The sequence below is a fragment of the Heliangelus exortis genome, chromosome 7 (assembly GCF_036169615.1).
Source record: "Heliangelus exortis chromosome 7, bHelExo1.hap1, whole genome shotgun sequence".
NCBI classification, from domain to species: Eukaryota; Metazoa; Chordata; class Aves; order Apodiformes; family Trochilidae; genus Heliangelus; species Heliangelus exortis.
In genome coordinates, this window is record NC_092428.1 from 15765197 (window position 1) to 15785265 (window position 20069).

Consider the following 20069-nt stretch of genomic DNA (forward strand, 5'->3'; position numbering starts at 1 on the left):
TCATCTGGTGACTTCAATATTGACACAGAGCTGTTGACATGTTTTTTTTTAAAACCTACAAAACAAGAAAGGTCTGTAGCTTCTTTTTGAATTTGCCATTGCTAAATTTAAACCCATCGGCCTTGTTACATAAACCCAACTGATTTTTCTCCTGCATGATAGCTACTTTTGATCTAACTAGGCTTAAAGCACATTTCTTGGCCCTACTTTCAGCTGCCAACCTGAAAGGAAGCATATAACCAAGAAGAGAGAATTAAAGGACATGCAGGAACAAACAAGAAGACAGAACAGCAGACTAAAGATTTGCTGCTTCTTTGTACCATATTGTTCCTTTCATTTAGTCTTGGTCACACAAAAGCATGGGCCCTATCCACAACCTTCATAGTAACTGCAGTACTGCTGAGTACTGTTATAGAGGCTTAAAGAAAGCTCCCATTTGTCTGTGTGTTCTTCCCACAACTCAGAAAAGGCACTAGACAGAAAAGCAAAGGTTCACAGCACCACAGATTTATTTACAACACACTACAGACAGGCAGAGCAGCGGACAACAGAAAATGGAAAATAAGGATAAGCTCCTTTTCACAAAATGGAAACTACCCTCTCATGAACAGGCACAGAGATAACCGAGGGAAAACTAGAATTTCAGAAACTCAGAATTTCAGAAAAAAGATGATACTTTTTTCTCTCTACACTTCCATTTTGGCAGCTCGAAGATGAACAAATCCAATACTCTCTGATTACACAGCTCTGACACAGACACAGCAGACCCTGCAGTTGCTTCCACATTCTCTCTTTCCCCCATTATCAAAAGAACCAGTCACAGAATCCATCCAGTGCTGGTTTAGGCTTCTGCACACTCAGATGCACTAACATTTTGACACAAATTGATACTTTGTGGAATCATGTTTTTTTCCTTTACATTCATTTTTTAAACATTACTCCTGTACTCAGGAAAGCATTACATTACTATACACTTGTAACCAGTGTAGTGGAGGGGGAGAGCATCATTGACCAAAGTCCATTAATTTATTTTACCTGCAGATCTATTGTAAAACCTGTTAAGCATTAAACTAATATGTTCACTAGATATGTGCAACACCAGGATCTCAATATTCCTTGACCCAGGCCAAGCTGAAACTAAAACACACACAAATCCTAAAAAACTGATCACAAGCTCAGTTGTGGTGCAGCAGCTTAATTTCACCATTGTAGACAGATGCATTTGGGGTTGTTTGTGTTTGCTTATTTGTTTTGTTTTCACTCTCCCATGTGCATTAAAGATGCATTGCAGGAAATAGAGAACCAAGTAGATTGCAGTATGCCAAGACATAATGCCAATGGGGAGCAGAAACACCTGGTCCAAGTTATCAGAGAACAAAAATCCACAAAGTCTGGTTTGGTCTAAAATCAGCTGATCCCTGAAAACAGGTACCTGTGTACTGGTGTCTGGCAAAGCTATCTTGAATCACTGCTCAGCAAATCTCTAGTGCATACCCCTGGCAGTGCTGAAATGACTTGACCTCTCATTTTTACTTCTGTCCAACATTATGCAATCTTTTTGCCACTGCAGTAATGAGGGCAGCTCCCTTCCCACTTCCATCTTCAGAGAGCATGAAAGTCACATCACACTGAGGTGCCAGTTCCTTCACCGTTTCCTGCAGGACCCTAGAAAAACTGAAAGAAAAGAGAGAGAACAGAACATCTGAGCAGTCACTTTCTGGTCTGAGATCTTTATCTATTAGCGATGAACCACAAACTCAACCTTCCACTAGTTCTCCACAGAATCCTTTTCCATTTGTTTTCCCTCCTACTCAAGGAAGACATAGGTTTCTGTATGTGATCAGATTTTAAGTTCTGTTTTTCCACTTCCATTTTGTTCAACATAATGTCAGATGCCCCCCTTGCCTGTAGACGTCATGGAGGAGGCTCTCTTCTCCCAACTCAAAAGCTAATGCATCTATTTTTAGGCCTCACTCACAAAATAATGACCCAGCTTCAAAATCTTCACACAGCTTTCCATCTGGGACACCCAGATATTACAGAAATCCCCCCAAAACTTTGGAAAATATATGTTAGAAGAGTAAGTTCGTTCAACACCTGAGGGAAAAGAACCTCCCAGTGGTAAGTGAATTTCACTTTGCAACTTGTCATCCTTCGAGTAGGCAAGGGAAATTACAGGGTGTAGGGAAAGGTTAGATCTTTATTCCCTCTCTCATTTTTTATCATCTTTCTAGTAAGCTGGTACAACTCTGTGCATTTTCACAGTGGAAATGAGCAAAATGAAGTGGTACCAAGGTACTCACTGTGGATGGAGCTTGTACAAAGTCCCATCTACTCCAACGGTGATTTGCAAGCGCTCCACACCTTGGTTTTCTCTCTTCTTCTCTACAATAGCTGCCAGTCCCGCCCCACAAAGCTGGGCAGCTCTTTTTGAAACAGCTCCACACACCTCTTTCACAATGATGCTGTCTTCACATGTGCTGTCCAGGCCAAGATGCTGAAGAATTTGGCGGACCTGGAGGAGGGCGAGCCGGTCACTGTGCAGAGGGAAACACAAGCAGCAGCAAGGCATCAGGGGAGGCTGTGGCAGGCAGGCAAATGAAAGACTTACAGCTGAGACTCTGCCATGATTCAAAGCTCCAACTCTAACATGCTTCAGATGTTTTAAGGGAGATTCAACTCTTAATTCAAATTGAAAACTTGCCCCTGGCATGCCCTTCACTATTTTAGGCTGTATTTCCAGAAGACACAAAAATTAGTTATTCGCCTAACTCCCATAGTTATGAGGGAGATGAGCCAGATCAGCCACCTGACTGTGTTATTCTTGATTTCAAGGCTGAGACTCTACCTTCCAAGGTTTTGCACAGCAAAAAGGAGTTCACACAGCTTGGAAGACCATTGCAATAATGCACAGATACTTAAGTAAGTACATGTTCCTATATCACTGACTTTTTATTTTGTAAATAAGTACTATTTTAAGTCCTACAAGAAACACTCCGAGTATAATCATGCTTGATTGTTAAGGCATCCAAGATAACACAGCTGTGTGGACAGGAAATTATAATTCATGTAATTACAGAATAATACTGGAACTCCCCCAGTTCCTTGGTTTTGGCTTTTGTTCTGGGGCTGGGAGGCAGAGCGCAAAGAAAACTATAACAGACTTCTTGGAGGAAAGGGCTCCACACACTTGCAGATTATTTTCTAGAGGTCCCAAAAGACTTTAAGGATTTGAACCACATAAATCTAGCAACTTTACCTCTCAATCTGAGACAGGAATTTTGTTTCAAATATGCCTCTTTTCCTGAGTGATTCTGAAATCTGTCCTCTGAACAGCAGTCCTTGTTTGGTTAAGTCGATCAAAATTTGCCTTACTATTTCACCTAGGTACATTCCGCTGGTCATTTTTTCATATCTGTTATGTTAAAAAAGAAAAAAATGTGATTTTAAAGAGATGGCATGCTTGCTCTCTTTAACGAGAGTGGTATGTACGTGCTCTATTAACTAAAAGCAGTAAAAGACTGCAAAGCAACAGCCACTGAACTCCATCTTTTAACCATCAAAAATACAGTGCAGTGATTCCAAGTGCAAATATCAATTACAATATATTTACCTGTGTTAAAAGAGAAACTAACAGAAATAGAGAAGAAAAAACTTGCAATATTAAAACAGAAGATAGCGTTGAAGCCAGAGCCCACACTGAAGGGAAGTATTTCCCTTGCCCTGCATTCACCAGTGAGTCATATGTGATGAGTGCTGTCTTTACCAAACAAAGAATGGTCAAGATTTTGCACAAGCTGTATTTTACCTTTGAAAAAACACTCCCAGAGAAGGAACACAGCAAGGCCTACACTTTGCACAGAAATCCCAAAAGCCACACTGTTTGGTAACTGCCCTAAGGTGAAAACAGTGCAGTGGTAACAGAAACAATGTATGTCTTTGTTCTTTGTCTGGGTATCTGATTGCTGACCATGCAACAAATTAGAATTTCCTTTAGCATTATTCTTCATAAAGAACATTTTCAAAAGCAGCCAGTGTGTCTCAAAGATTGATTTTATCAGGCTCTTAGCATCAGGATCATCACACTTACCTCTGTTTCCCTGGGTTTAGAGACCCTTCATCTACTTCTTTATCATATTTTGTTCTGATGTTGTCAATGCATCCATTGTCACCAAATCCTCCCCATTCTGTATTAATGCACATTTTTCCTTCATTCCCTTCCACTATTTCTATGTTTTTCATATCCTCCATGTAGCACACATTGCTGCCTGTTCCTAGTAGGAAATAAATTATAAGGCTTCAGACAGAAAAGTCAAGGAGCAGCTCAAGCACATGGAAGATTATTGCAGCAATCATCTTTAAAAATCATCTTAAATCGTCTTTCTTCTCCGTATCCCAAATTTCAAAGATCTCTCTATATCTTAGAGAAACAAGCATGAGCCAGTAATGCTAAGAGCACTGCAATTTATCACAACAGAATGTAACCAGTAAAATGGGTCCTGCACAGAAAATTCTCATTGTAGAGGAATGAACTCTCTATTACTCTCCATAGGTCAGAATTGGCTTTGGCAGCCATTGGCAAGCACTGATAAGTTGTCTGGTTTTAATGCACCACAAATCATTTTGTATGACAGCATGGCCCCAAAACAAACCCTGTCAAGAACCTAGCAGCCAATCAAGCAACTATCAAATCTGAAATGATTTGGTAAACAGAGCCACCTGCAACACAGGTTACATTCACTAACATAAGGACCAGTTCTTTAGAGAAAATGAGATCGCTGCTGCACTTAGCACTTAGTCAGAAGAGTTTATTTTCTAACTAAGGCTTCAGGTCTAATATGCTAAGATGGATTACTGACTGAAAACTTGGAGGGATCTACTGGGGAATCATCTAGAAAGCCCCAAAATAATTAATTCAAATTAAAAAAAAAAAAAAAATTCTTGTTCCAAGGCTTATGGCCTGGCTACAGAGTAAATATCAATACACTTGCCAAAACGAGAACTCATGCCATTATTTACTATTCCCACAGTCTTTTCCAGACACACACTTGTTGGGCACTACCACAGATACGATCAAATGTCCAAGGTATTCAGGATTCTATGTGCTACAGGTGCTATTATGTTCTCTTTTGAATACCATATAAATCTGCCAAGTACTCCAAGTGACTTGTAACACCATATATCAAACTCCAGTAAAATACATTGTTTTACAAATTCCTAAATAGGGTGCAAAGCCTAGCACCTGCATATATGCTTTCTGCTTATACTGGTCACTCCAGTATGCCTGTACCTGCAATAAGGCCAATCTCACACTTTGGATCCTCATATCCACACGTCATCATTGTCCCAACAGTGTCGTTCACCACGGCCACAATGTCCAAGTCAAACTCCTAAAACACAAGTCAGAATCAGTAACAGGGGCTGAGTGGAAGGTGGAGTGTGCATTAAATCCATTTAAAAAGAGCAGAAAAGAATAGCTCACATTTCTTCTCTTGATGGCCTCTCTCAGCATATCAACAACATCTTCCCCCTCGCAGTCTGTTGCCTTGAAACCTTTTGTCCACCCCACAAGTGTTCCCTGAAACAGAAGAGGTAGCAAATCATAAGTGAAGAGAGAGAGAAGACTGGAAGTTCCAACCACCAGTTTTTTTCTTGCCTCCATCACCCCCTGCTCCTGTTTGTTTGGGGTTTTTTTCATATTTTTTTGTTACATGTATTTCCCTGGATAGGTTACTGTGAGTGACTAGTGCAGAGCATGTGCCTGTGTATATATGTTACTCAGCTCCTCACTCAGCAGTGGCTCCAGATTTACTCAGCTATTTATCAAGACACTGCCAACTCAGTGCCTTCTAATGCTCTTTTCTCATTTGGAAAACCTTTCCACTTCACCTTCCTTCTGTTCACAGTGCCATTGCATTATCTGTGTGGGAAAGACTGTAAAAAATGTTTTTGCTGTAAATAATTAAACATTAAAGAATGTTTACTGTTAATTTTTGTCTCATTTTTTCAGAAGAACACTTGGTATGATCCTACAGGCAACACTAACTTGTTTCTTTTTGGAGAGAACCTTGCCTGGCAGAAACAGAAGGTGGCATCTGTTTTCTCTTGCCATTCAAGAGTTCAGGCAGCATAAAGAAACTACTGGGCCTACTGGGCTATTAAAAGTGTGTAGTCACTTTGCTATCATAAGTGTTTGTTACAGAACAAAAGGAATCAACATCCATTTTTTATCAGATACAGAAGGTAGAAGTTATACCTCCCATATGCATACAGGATGATAACTTTCTCTTGAAACACACTGCACAGTACAGCAATACAATCCCCATAGAACAAGTGAAATACTCTCTCCAAAAGCTAATTTGCACTTGTGTGAGTGCTGTACATACACACCCTTTCAACCTTGCAAAATCCTACTTGGAAGAAAACTTTTAGAAGAATAGCTTTTTGCTTGCAATCTCCAAACCAAGTCAATCTCACCCAAAATTATGTCATTTACCAAGCAGTTGCACAGCTGCCATTTGACCCATCTGTGTTGCAGTTCTTACCTTGTCAATACTGGCTTGCCTGCATGGGAAGGAGAAGGTGAAGCCCAGAGGCAGTCGAGCACCCTTAATCCCCATATACTCCAGGAAGTCTGCTATGCACTGAACAATATGGTCAAAGAGCTGGAACAACAGAAAAAGCATATAAATCTCACAATAATGACATGCAGTGGGCCTTGGCTCGATTACTTAAACATGCATTAGAGGTTACCTCTTCCCCTGTCCCTTGCATGATCTCCAAAGGAATGGCAAAGATTTTGTTATACATCTGCACAGATTTTCTTCTCCCACTTCTGATTTTGACAAGCAGAACCCTGAAATTTGTCCCACCAAGATCAAGGGCAAGGAACTTCCCTTTCTCTGTAAGAAAAGAAGAAGAAGAAGAAGAAAGATACTTCATTTTGGTGCTTCTTGTACAATGTTTGCCAGTCAGAATGGCATACGCTGCCACACGTCCCCAAGAAATTTTCTCTGGGCACACTGCTCCCTATGACATTTATCCCATCAGTCTGCTAGGATGGGGCTGACAGGTCAGCCAACTAACAATACAGGAAGAACTGGTTTACCAACACAAACCTGGGATTTGCCAGAATAATCAGCATATTCCTCCCCCCAGGAAAGCAGACAAGGAACTTTCCTGCACCACCTCCAGGTGATCACAAAATAACTTCACCTGTTCCATCTGGTGTCCCACAGACATACGTGGGTAACATCTTCACTGTGGCACTGGCTTGTGTCTCTCTCTTTAGCCCATACTCCAGTTCAGTCCTCATTTTGCTCTTAACCTCTCTCAGGGTGTCCAGGGAGAGCAGAAACGGCGCCAGAGCAGCATCGATTTTCTTGCGCTGAGCGGCCAGCCTGTACCCCACTGCTGTGACCATGGCAGCCCCCTTCCCACTGCCACTCAGGGAGAGGAAAAAACGAACATCACAGTTTGGGACCAGCCTTCTCACCACCTTGTGCAGGCGTTTGGCATACCTACAGGAAAAAAGAGTTTCTTTAGTGCCTTTCAGGCATTTCGTGCATGGTTTTCTTCACATAAACTTCCAATACACCCATCCATCCAACAGCACCAGGGCTGCAGCACAGACAGTGGAGCACAAGGTCAGAAACGGGTTAGGAACTGATTTCTGGGTATTTTTCAATACAGGAAACATGGAGAGGTACACTGGAGAAAAAGCCAGGCAAGAGTGGAGAGTCACTATCACAAACAGAGGGTGAGAGTCTCCATCTGGAATCAGCCTTCTGTACACTTTGCTAGAAATGTTTGGGAAAGTTTCCAGCTTGGGAAGGCATAGATTACAAAATAGGAAAAACATAAACCACAATGAACTACAGGTGCCCTGTAGTCCCAGGAGTCATTTGATGAATCAACTGCTCTTCTTCAGACACTATGTCATATTGTTCTCATCCCAAATTCTAAACCACCTGAAACATCTTTTCAATAATTAACCCTCCACACCCCACCAGATCTTACCCCAAACCTGCAGCAAAACCAACAGTCCTCTGAAAAGCCACACACATATGCAGATGGAGACCCATTGCAACACCTGCATGTGGCCAGCAATTACCAAATCCTCTTTAGTTACTTACTGGGGGTGGGTTTTATAGAGTCCCCCATCAATCCCAACAGTGGTTCTCATCCTTGAGAGTTTTTTATTCTCCCTCAGCCGGGTCAGTATGGCAGCCAAGGCAGCAGCACAGAGGTTGGCTGAGCGGAAGGACACGATGGTGCAGACGTGCTGAACAGCAATGCAGTCCTCCTCAGAGGGAAACAGGTTCAGCTCTGTAAGGATCTTCTTTGTGTTGCTCAGACCTTCCTTATGTCTACACCAACACAAAAGGATATATCTCTCAGCTGATGCGAGGACACCGAGGCAGCACACAGATCAATCTCTGCATAGTGGCTCAAAAGGAAATGAGAAGAGTAGGGCACAACCCATCAAGCAGCATCATAATTGGTTCCCATAAACCAGCAATGTCTTCCCCACACTATTCCCAAAAGAGACTTTTAAGAGGCTGCTTCTGGGGTTTCAGTTTTTGGTGAGACAAACCAATTAGCTGGCCAAGAAGAGAACAGGATAAAACATTTAGACCATAGAAGGAGAACACAGGAATAGATGTACAGTTCCACTAAATACAAAATTATTCCTGGCATAGCAACCTGTGTTCCTCTTAAAAACACCTCAATCTATCAGTTTTCCATGTGGTGATCCAGAGTCTTTACTACATCTCCATAATCCCAGTATTCCCACATCACTGAAGCTGAAAACAGCAAAAATCATCCCACGTGCTCAGGTCCCTGAAAACATTACCTAAACAAGTGGCATCAGTGAAAGTTATTTACACATTTGCTACCAGGGTACTTCACTAAAACTTTATCTTCCACCAATTCCTACTTGCAGAAAGATAAACTTTTCTCACAGGCAAAAGTATAATCAAGTTGAGAAGTTCAGGTTTGTTCCCAGTACTCACAGATTGTAATTAACGTGTTAATTATCATTGCTGAGCTTGTGAAAGACTAACAGCCACTCCCAAACAGCATAATGAAGGTTCTTACTTTTCCATTGCAGACACATGTTCCATTTCTATCTTGCCCTTAGTTAGCAGAGCTGTTGACACTTTCCCATTGAAGAGCAGACCATCTTTTGTCATTTTTAGGAGGATCAGTCTTACAAGTTCCCCCAAATGCAGGCTGCTGATCATCTTCTCAAACCTGTAATGGGACATAGGAAGGATTACAGGTGTTTACCAGCTTGCCAGAGCTATGAGAAGTTCAAGCATCCTATGTTCTTTTGCAGGTTTATCACATTTAGGCACATAAAAAGGGGTTTTGGGAGATAAGTTGTAGACAGAATGCCATCCTGAGGTCATGGGACTCAGTAACAGCCCTTTAGGTTAAATGAGTGATTAAAGAGAGTATCCACAAGAATCGTGAGCAGCTGAGCCAGCAGAAGCAGCTGTGATGAATCAGGCTTTAAATATGCCCTTTTTAAATCTTTCTCCTCCTTCTTTACCCTTCCAGAGCACCACAATAGAGCAACTATCTATTTTTAATGACAAAATATATCAGCAGCAACCCTTTGGCCTGTGAGGCAGGGGGATGTAGAAGGTACCCACTCTTCTCAGAAGGTAGAGGTCTGGATAGGACAGGACCAGTCCTGTCAAGTCCTGTCCTATCAGCTCAAGTTCACTCAACTCAATATATGCTCCAAACTGGCTCCTGGCATACACTGGAAAGGCACTCGTAGAACTCAGATTTCCAAGGCAAATCAGCTGGGGAATCACTTACAATTGTTTTCCAGGATTAAGAGATCCCTGATCGAGCTCCAGATCAAATTCTGTGCGGAGGTCATCCAAAGCACCATCATCTCCAAAGGCACCCCACTCTGTGTTAATGCACATCCTCCCTTCATCACCTTCCACCAGATCAATGTGCCTCATGTCCTCCATGTAGCACGCGTTGGTGCCAGTACCTGTGCATGTTAAAGCCAGTGCTTTTTGTTTAAGTCCACACGATTGGGAATATATCAATATATTGTCTTTAGAGTAAAATATAAATACATAATCCTGTGGTACAGAATGTTAATATCAAGCCACCTGCACTTGCTAAATAATCAATTCACAGTGAGCAAAAGTATTAGTAATTAACCTAAGGCCTGACTTGCTTAAAAACATTTTTTTTCTTTTTCAAATATGCTTTATCTGCCTTAAAAAAGCCATCACAGTGCACAAAGTGGAGACACTGTGGAAAGCATAGCTGATCCTAACTACCAGACGTGAGAGGAATTCAGTTTTACCCGGACAGACAGACAGTAATTTTCTATAGAGTCAGCAGAAAAGTTTAGTATGCTGGTCACAACTGAACCCAGACAAAATGGAGACTGTGGTATTTGATGGCAATGTGATCAGCATAAAAACAGCTGCTTTACAGAAGGCAGCCAGGCTTGAAAATCTAACCATTGTTTTTCCCATTTTCTTCCTGCTCTTTGCTGTACCAGGACCCCCCCTTCTACTCCAAATTTGTTAGGATTAAACAAATGAGGGGGGAAAAATACACTTAGTGAGCAGAAAAAGTTACCAATTATGAGTCCAACTTCACAGCGCTGGTCATCATATCCGCAAGTCATCATGGTTCCCACAGTGTCATTGACCAGTGCCAAAACATCAAGGTCTAGTTCCTAATAGCATAAGCAACAGAAAAAAAAACAACCTAGAGAGTCTCCTGTGTGTTAAAGCAACAGCATGCCAGCATACTCCCCAGGTTTTCTTTGAAGACCTGGCTTAGGAAAGCTCTTCATTTGAAAGACACATTACTTCTTCTTATAACACTATCCCCACAGCCCTGTAAAGTAACAAACATCTCTGATTTCTCAAGTGCTTGGCCACCAAGGATCTTTGCCTGCAGGGTGTGGTCTTCCCCAATCCAATCTCATTTGCTGGAAAAGCAACTTCTTACTGGTTTGAATTTTGTGATATGCTAGCACCTGCCTATCTGTCCTTATGGGCTACCTGAGAGGATAATGTCCTACCCCTTGAGCATACTGCCAAATGGGAAAGAAAATACAGATACATAAAAGGAGCAAGGCCATGCTGACAGGGGCTATGAGATTGGTGAAGGATTTAGAGGGAAAGCAATATGAGAAGTGGCTAAAGGCACTTGGTCTGTTCAGCCTGGAGGAGACTCAGGGGAGACCTCATCACAGCTCACTGCTTCCTCACTAGGGAAGGAGAAGAAGCAGGCACTGACCTCTTCTCTCTGGCATCCAATGATAGGACCCGAGGGAATGGTAGAAAGATGTGCTGGGGGAAGTTTACGTTAGATATGAGGAAAAAAAGTTTTTCACCAGGAGGGTGGTTGGGTGGGGGAACAAGCTCCCCAGGGAAGTAGTTACAGCACTAAGCCTGCCTGAGCTCAGGAAGCATTTGGATGACACACATGGTGTGATTCTTGGGGTGCCCTACACAGGGACAGGAGTTGGACTTGATAATCCTTTCCAACTTGGCAGATTCTATGATTCTATGACAGACTCCCTTTAGTTCACATAGAGAGTGGGGCCATATTGGTCCACTGTCAGACAGCCCAGTTTATCAGTGTGCAGTCACCATCACTGTCAAGACTGATGTGGGGCAGCCCGAAATGCAGTTCAAAGTCCCCTTCCATGGCTTCAGCTCCAAAGGAGAGACAGAGCTACTAGCTATAGAACCATGTTGAATATTTGTTACTGGCTGTCCTTGTCTGATAACACCCAAAACCACCCACACACCACAAGCTGATCTCCCAGGAGGATAACCTGGGACCACTCAGCTTCACCTCCTGAAGGTGTAGAACTTACCTTATGCTTCTCAAGGGCCTTGCACAGAGAGCTGACCACATCTGTGTCCTGAACTCCCCGAACCTTGAAGTGTTTCGTCCAGCTAAGAAGGACTCCCTGCAAAATAACAGTCCAATGACCCAAAAGCTCCAATTTTAGTATACAGTCTGCCCCAAAGACAGCCAAGCCCCCAGTCTGTGGAGAAGCCTACTATATGTCTCCACACTTAGCCAAACTAAGTCATGGTAGAACCCTGGGATGCCTGTCAGTACAAACACAGTTACCCAAGTACAGTAACAAAGACCCAATCCTGCAAAATGCATCTCCCTGTGCTTTGTTTAAAGCAGGCAAGGCTTTACTGATGGCCATCATAAACTAACAGCATTAAGCACAAAGCATTGGCAGGTCTGGGACTCAAAGCACAGATACCTAGAAATAGCAGAGGCTAAAGTAAGAAGCCATAAAATTGCAACCAGCCCTTCATTTTTCCATGTGACCTCTCAAAAAGCTTATCTACAAGTCTTTCCTATTGAGAGTGAACTGTGAAAAAAAATTGAACAGAAGTGATTAAAAAAAAAAGAAACATGCTTCAGGACAAAACAGAATGTGCTTTGCAGTCTAGCTGTCTTCATAAAAGGGCATATTGTTACTATGGAATCAAGTACTGATTAAACAAACTAATACCTTTAGCTTAAAGATCATGTTACCTTGAGATAAGAAACAACTGTCTGAATGGTAGCCAAGTCAAATTAAATTCCAATGGTCATCTGTGCCTTCTTCAGAGAGCCATGTAAACATGACCCCACAACAGGGACACGGGGTAACACTACTTTGTAATAGTTTCTACTGGCTCTGCTAGGAGGTAGGCTTGCCAATATTTTTTTTTTTATCTTACCTCATCCAATTTGGTCTGTTTGCATGGAAAAGAAAATGTAAAGCCAAGAGGTAACTTCTTATGCTTCAGGTTTTCAGCCTCCATGAAGTCTGACAGACAGTCAGCAATGTAATCAAAGAACTGCCCAAAGGAAGGAGAGGACAAAGTCAGGCTGTGTCCACCAGGCATGCACTCGAGCCCAGCACCACCACAGGAGAACCTGAGTGCCATACCTCAGCTCCATTCCCCTGTATGATCTCCTTGGGTGAGGGGTAAAACTTGGTCTCCAGCTCGCTGCTCTGCTTCCCATCATCAAACACCTTCACCCGGTGGGCACGGAACTGGGAGCCACCCACGTCAACAGCAAGGAACTCACCCTTCTCTGCAACACAAGTGGGCAAGTGGTGACACCTGAGAAACATGGCCCAAATGCCACGCTGAAGGCCACAGCCCAGGGCTCCTGCCTCATCTCTCCTGCCCAGTCATGGCAGGTTCTTATCCTAGGGGCCCAGAAGCATCCCCAGGGAGGTTGAGAGCTGGCAGCCCTATGGAAGTGTACCAGGTTCCTCCCTTCAGCTTGCTTTGTGGCCACTAATTTCATTTATATTTAGCAATCTGATTTTCCACCCTTCTCCTTCCACAGCAGCATGTTCTCAAGCTGCAGAGGGATAAGGTTGTCAGAAAGAGAGGCCTGAAATAACTGCAAAGCCAACCACAGCACACAGGGGCTGCAAAAATGTACGCTTGAAATGTGGGGAAATGGGATTTTGAGAACCAGTGAAGGATGCAGGATTTGCAGCCCCATGTTAAGATCTGGCCCCAGCTTCCAAGTGGGACAAGATTAATTTGCCACTGAAAGTGAACCAAAACAAGGATTTCCAAATGCTTTTAGGTGTTTATGTAAAAGTACCACTCTGTTGCCATCAGTGGGCAGTGCTTTTAGCTCTAACACATTCTTCTCTAGCAGGTGACCTCAGGCAGAAGGACAGTCTGGCCTCACTGCTACAAATAAAACAATTATTTATTCATCCCACGCACAGGAGAAGGCCCTTCCCCACAGAAAAATGCAGTGGCATGTGTGTAGCATTGTGTGATCTTTGTTCCACAGTCCAAACACCTGACTAGATTTTATCAAATCTGGCCCTGAAAGGGAAGGAAGCAGGAAATTCTACCTGTAATACCATGGTCAGGTATCACAGAGGTGAGGAGGCAAACTGGGTTACTCAGTAAACTGTTACATTAGTTAGATCATTAATCCCTAAATGATTAAAAACTGATGATGTAAGCCATTCAGGTAACAACACTGAAGGCACTGAAAAATCTAAAGGTTTGTTGCTATTGCAATGGGAAAATCAAGCCAAGTTTGAGGCATTTAAACCTGCTGGAAGTTTTTTGACTGGAAACAAACAAACAACAACAAAAAATAAACAGTAAGAATTTTGCAAGAGTGTAAAAACAGAAAAATCAATGTGATTCTTAAAATAGGCAGTGTGTCAATAAGATATGGCCCAGCCTCTGCAGCATGTCCTTGACCAAGCAGAAAGATCACGTAGGCCAGGAAAGAACTGTCCAAATCTGGCCTTGAGGAACATGAAATCTTGAAACAGTGATAACACTATATGCAATTTCCAAGCCTCCTGACCACCCTGTTATCTCAGGACAGGGGCAGTGTCATTTCAGGCTTCAGAACGACTGCTGTCACTGAGATAGCAAGGGTTTAGCTAATACTGTATTTATTTATTTTTGTATTAAGGTAGCAGGATGGGCATCTAGTTCCAGAGAGGCAGTTTGAGGGCACTGTACATAATTTATCTCAGACATCCCTTATTTCAGAGGATTAGCCTCCAAATGTCCCCTTTATGCCATTAAAACTTATTTCTCATTTAATTGTGAGAAAATTACCTTCAGAGGAAATAAAGTCCTGTGGAAATAAGCTACATAAACAAAACATTTAGTTTTTCTGCATTAACAGCTGATATATACTGAATCCTGACCTAGGCCAGACACAGAGTTCTGTACAAATTGGTTAAACCTGGGAAAAAATTCATTTTCTGTCAGCCTGCACTGCCAAGAGCCAGCTAAGCCAGAAGAGTTATTCTGCATGTGCACAATTCTTCAAACAAGACATGCTTTTTGGATCCTACTTCACATCTTGCATCCACCCAGAGGACATCAATGCATTTTCTCCCTCTCAAACTTGGGGGCAACTGGAAACACAGATCCAGCTGCAGCAGCAGAGCAGGCAGTTTCGTGGTAGACTCCATCCAGAAGCAGCTTCCCAATGCAGAAGGCAAAGAAGGGCAGGAGAGGACCACTTTTTGGGATAATAGTGAAAACAGTGCAGTTTGCTGCCAGAAGCCAGGATTGTACCACAGCTCTGATATGGTAAAGTTCATCCTGCCTTTCCCACAGCTCCATGAACACCAGGGCCACAGCACTGCCCACAGCTGCAGTACACTGCACAACAGGGCCTGGGCTGTAGAGGCTGCCCTTGCCATGTCCATGTAGCTGTAGCTACAGCTCCTGCAGCAAGGCCAGTACTAGGTACAGCCACATTTGCAGAAGAAAGAGGTTTTTTTCTCACTACTTACTAGGTCCTTTGCTCCAGCAAGCAGCACTAGGTCAAACTCCAGCTGATGAAGGGAAAAATCCCTCTGCCAGCACTCCTTCAAGCTGCTGTGTCCTCAACACACACCTTTTTTCTCAACATGAGTTAGTAAACCCAAAACCTTGAATATTGGCAGCATCCCATCATCTTCCTAAACTAGCACTGCTGTGAGGGAGCAGGAGGAACTCACCTGAGCCATCAGGAAGCGAGCGCACAAATGATGGCAGCATTTTTACTGTTGCTGTGGGGTTGGTGTCTCTCCCCAGGCCCTTCACCATCTCAGCCTGGAATCGAGTCATCACATCCAGCAGGACGTCGTCGGAGAGACGCATGTGGTACAGGTACCTGTCAACCTGAAAAGATGGAAGGTGTTACTCAGGAGATATGAGGGCTGCTCAGTGCTCAGCAGCAGGGTGGAATGAGCACTGCTTTCACACCACAGCACTGTCCTATGTGCACTTGGGAGGCTTCCAGAAAGCACAGAAAATCCAGGAACTTCTGAGCCACTAGTGCGAGGTTTCTAGCCATGTGTGAAGGATCTAAAAACCCTGAATTCCAGTTCTAGCAACACCCTTGCATATTGCTGGACAGTAATTACTTTGCTCATTCCCACCTGCCTGATAAACACGAGAATAAACAGACCCTGAAACAACACAAGAATTAATTTCACATACATAATATATACATTAATTTCACATACATGGATGGAGTGCATACCACCTATGCAAACCCCTCCTCTCTTGTTCTACAAGTTCATTTCATGTTTGACCTCAGCACTTAAATGCAAGTGAGCCCTGGGATGTCATCAGAACATTTACTTTTATAAAAACTTTGTTCTGAAAATGTTGAATGCAACCGTGGTGAATTATTGTCAATGTGAGCCATCTTCTCTGATGGTTCTGTAACTTGACAACACACATAAGCCAATCAGATTTGCTTGAGACCCTGACAAGCTGTTTTTACACCATCATCCTCTCCTCCTACACATGTAGCAAACTAGAACTCCTAAGTGTCTTGGCCTAGTGAGAATCTGAACTCTGAGTCAGGTCCTGAAAGTGCCATCAGTACCCAAGCATATCATCCACAACCCGAAAACATCTATTCAGCTACTTCTTCACTCCACAGACAATTAACTCTGTTGGCATGCCAGGCTGGAGCTCAAAGCCTTTTTCTCACTCCAGCTTTGCCCTCGATTCTCTTGTGAGTAGTGGACACTCGTTCTGTTAGAGAAGCCAATCAAGTTTTTATACAACTTCATCAGGGCAAAACTTAAGGTTTTCTTCTTTTGGACCACACACATTTCATTGGTCCCATTTACACAGGGAGGCCCAGAGTGCTGGGAGAACATACACAAAACAAGTCCCACTGGCAAGAAGGCAGAATTTTAAAAGTAGCATTGTTTAAACAGAGGAGAACACAGTTTGCAGATAATTGGCCTCTTCTGCAATTTGGACTGACCACCTATATTAAGGAGACACAAACCACCTACCTATTCACAGTCCCATTTTAACTGATAGTCAGCAATGACCCATCTGAAAGAGCCAGTACCCTGAAAGTAACTGTAGCACTTACTGAAGAGCAAAACATACAGACAGGAGAAAGTCCTAAAATACAAGATGCAATTGGTAAAGAGCAGCAGCTGCCTTGGAATACAGCTGTGCCTTGAAAAGGCCCTTATTTAGATCTTTCTTTGCAGCCCTCATTTGCACAAGCACTTGATTTCCTTCAAGGCTTGTTTGAGGCCTCATCACTATGTAGGATCCACCATTCTCAGCCCAAGCACCAGCACTGCTTTTTGGGCTAAAAGAAAATACAATGACTGGGCACATAAAGCTCTCACACAGACCCAAATAACCTTGTGACAGAAGTCGTTGTGGAGAAAAAAAAAGATCAAAACCAACAAAACAGCAAAGAAAGGATTACATCTGTTTGCAGAGAACAAACTAGCTCCTGTCCCAAGAAACTGTAGTTGCCACCCTGTTTAACTACAGAGTCCTCTCCAAGGAACTAGATTAAGGCAGAGCCCAGGAAAGCCTGCTGTATCTCCAGTCTGACTGATCTACAACCAGAGCAGGGGCTGCTCACATACCATTTGCTTGTAAACACAGGAATGGCCAGGCCCTGCAAAACCAAACTGTCTCACTGCCTCCTGCTCACCAGACAAGGACAGTCCCTGTTTTTAAGTGTCTTGCCTCAGTTATGGAAACAACATTGTTTTCACAACAGGGAGGCTCTTGCTCCTGCCTCCAGACAGCAAGTAAGCCTGGGGAGGGAAAGGTGGAAAGGCATTCCTTCAAGTTAGGGAGAAATCAACTCTGCTCCATGCAGTCTACCCTAGGCTTCCTGAAAGAGAACTCTAAAGAATATGTGGTTTCTTTGCCTTCAGCCAAGACTAGTTTGCACCTATAGGAAAGATTTATTTTTTAAATGGTTTTGCCAGAATCCCTCTTCCCCCTGCTCTCCACCGTCCTGCAGCAAAATCCTCCCTCTGGATGTTTCTCTGAAGAAGTCACCCAAGTGCTGTTCCACAAAATGAAAGCACTGTCTAGAGATCTTAAATCAGATCCTCACACCAGGAAAGAGCAGGGGTTCTCTTTTGATCACATTAAACTCTGGGGATAAACAGGCTATGACTGACAGTCAGAGACATCTGAAAATTGAGATCCCAGGACCACTGTTGGAACACTTCTATTCAAAGCAGAATTGGTGGAAGGTCCCCTAAGAACAAGCCACTCCTTGTTTAAGCAAGGACACAGAGAGGACAACGCAGTCTTGCTCAATTTGCTGATAAGCTCAGTGGTGTAGGTGGATCTACCTACCAGGACCTTGGACCTCCCACCCTGCCACACACATGCAGACAGCCGTGCCTCCAGCTGGCTGGAAAACAAGGATAGGGATTGGCAGCCATGGACACCAGAAAGCACCCAATGGAGATGCCAGGAGAGCAGAGAACCTGCATGGGACATATCTAGAAACCAGAGGACCTCTGACACAAGAAGCTTGCAGGTCTCATGTGGTGTTATGATGGAGAGCCCAAAACTCACTACAGCATGGCTATGCAAGTAGATTAGAGAAGAGCAACCATTAGGCAAGCTCACTCCCAGTACCGGTAGCTTCAGATCTGGGCCACCTTGAGCTTTTCCAACTATAATTAAAGCTATATCTATAAACATCAAAGGGAGCAGCCAGATTTGGATGACCATAGAGGAGGCATAGGCACTTCTCCCACACCAGCATGAGTTTGAACTGTCTCTTGAATCCCAGAAGACCTGGTTCAAAGACCCCAGGAGCTTTGTATACTCCTGCTACAGTGTGACTCCAGTTCCTACTCAGCTTTAGAAACCCTATCCTTCAGTCTACACTTAGAAAGCAATTCAGCCAGAGGTTCTTTCCTGCCCTCTGGACTACATCACACCCCACCAGACAGAGTTAAGATCATTTGCTCTATTACTAGAAGAGAACTTGTACCTGTGCAGGCATAATCACTATTTTTGCATTCACAATACGTTTTAGTGTCCAAATGCTTCTTCCACATTTGGCTGTATGGCTTTAGTAGACAATGCCATTATCTAGTCTGCACTACATGCTGCAGACCCCACAATATCTGAGTAACATAGATCTTGAAATAGGAATCAGCTGATGTTGCATCTTACCTTTTTTATTTGATCTTCTTTTAGCTTTGTGAAATGGAAAGCTAGCAAGTGGACAGCAAACATCTTGAAGCAGATGAGTCAGTAGTGACAGAGCTGCTGTAACTCCAAAGCGTCAGGTCTCTCTGTTCACAAAGCTGGAGCTAGAGAAACTTCAGCTGAGGCATTTCCCCCAGGGTGAGATAGTGGAGTTCCTGGGAAATTGAGTCCAGAAATAAATCCACCCAGTGTGATCCGTTCAATGATTAAACTTCTGTCTCTTTTTATCTCCCCCCCTCCCATCAACCCGAAGTCCCTCCCTCCCCAGTTAAACACTTAATTGTGCCAGAGCAGGCTCCTGGAGACCTGCCAAGCTGGAGAGGAGAAAAATCGATTTTGTTACTGCCCAACTTGGGAACTGTTACCACTTCCCGATGTAATTGCTATACAGCCTGCCCTGCTTCGACTCCTTCATTCCTGGGGGACCAACAAGATCCCACCAGCACAGAGAGCAACCAAGTGCTGCAGAGACTCTGTAAAGTTAGGAAGGTTTTCGGCAGGTTTCTTCCCTCTGCTTAGCACTCCTACTTGCGAGACAAGCTCTTCTGCATGAATTAACTCTGTTCTAGTTCCACACACTGCACCCTTATCTGCAGTTTCTTTCCAATTAAGCTTCAGCCATGTAAAGGAGCAGAGACACACAGACCCCCCAGCTGAAATACCTCTTAAGCAATTTCCAGAACAGAGGTTTTGCACAGATTACTCTCCCTTTGCCCCTCCTGAAGACAAAGTTTCAGACCAACGAAGATCCTTGGCACTGGAAAACCTGGGGAGGGGACAGATTTACCTGGCAGCCAACAATGTTGATAGCAGACTGCTTCACTTGACAAATGCCTTTAACTGGCACAGCACAGAGTGCCTACAGCAAGAGCAGCTTCCTTGTACCATCACAGCTGAATTTCACACAGCTTCTGGAAGTCCATTCTGAACACCCAAGTGTTTCCAGGATTTTGTCACTCTACCAAGTGATATGGACTATGGAGAAACATCATCCAAAGGAAATCAGGCAAAATGTTGACAGGAGAAACAAAGAAGAAAAGT

The 20069-nt window shown here is 43.4% G+C and overlaps 1 protein-coding gene across 1 annotated transcript; it reads right to left on the bottom strand.

Annotated features, from left to right (window-relative positions):
* Positions 1–491: 491 nt before the first annotated feature.
* Positions 492–19309, bottom strand: LOC139798420 (hexokinase HKDC1-like). Its single transcript, XM_071749026.1, has 18 exons — positions 18993–19309; positions 15530–15692; positions 12965–13113; positions 12753–12872; positions 11879–11974; positions 10624–10723; positions 9835–10018; positions 9103–9258; positions 8136–8369; positions 7216–7520; positions 6754–6902; positions 6546–6665; positions 5483–5578; positions 5291–5390; positions 4091–4274; positions 3260–3415; positions 2304–2537; positions 492–1674 (listed from the first exon to the last, which is right to left on the bottom strand). Exons 1-18 carry the CDS (start codon positions 19053–19055, stop codon positions 1530–1532), a joined length of 2754 nt encoding a protein of 917 aa, XP_071605127.1. The 5' UTR covers positions 19056–19309; the 3' UTR covers positions 492–1529.
* Between the last annotated feature and the right edge of the window lie 760 nt (positions 19310–20069).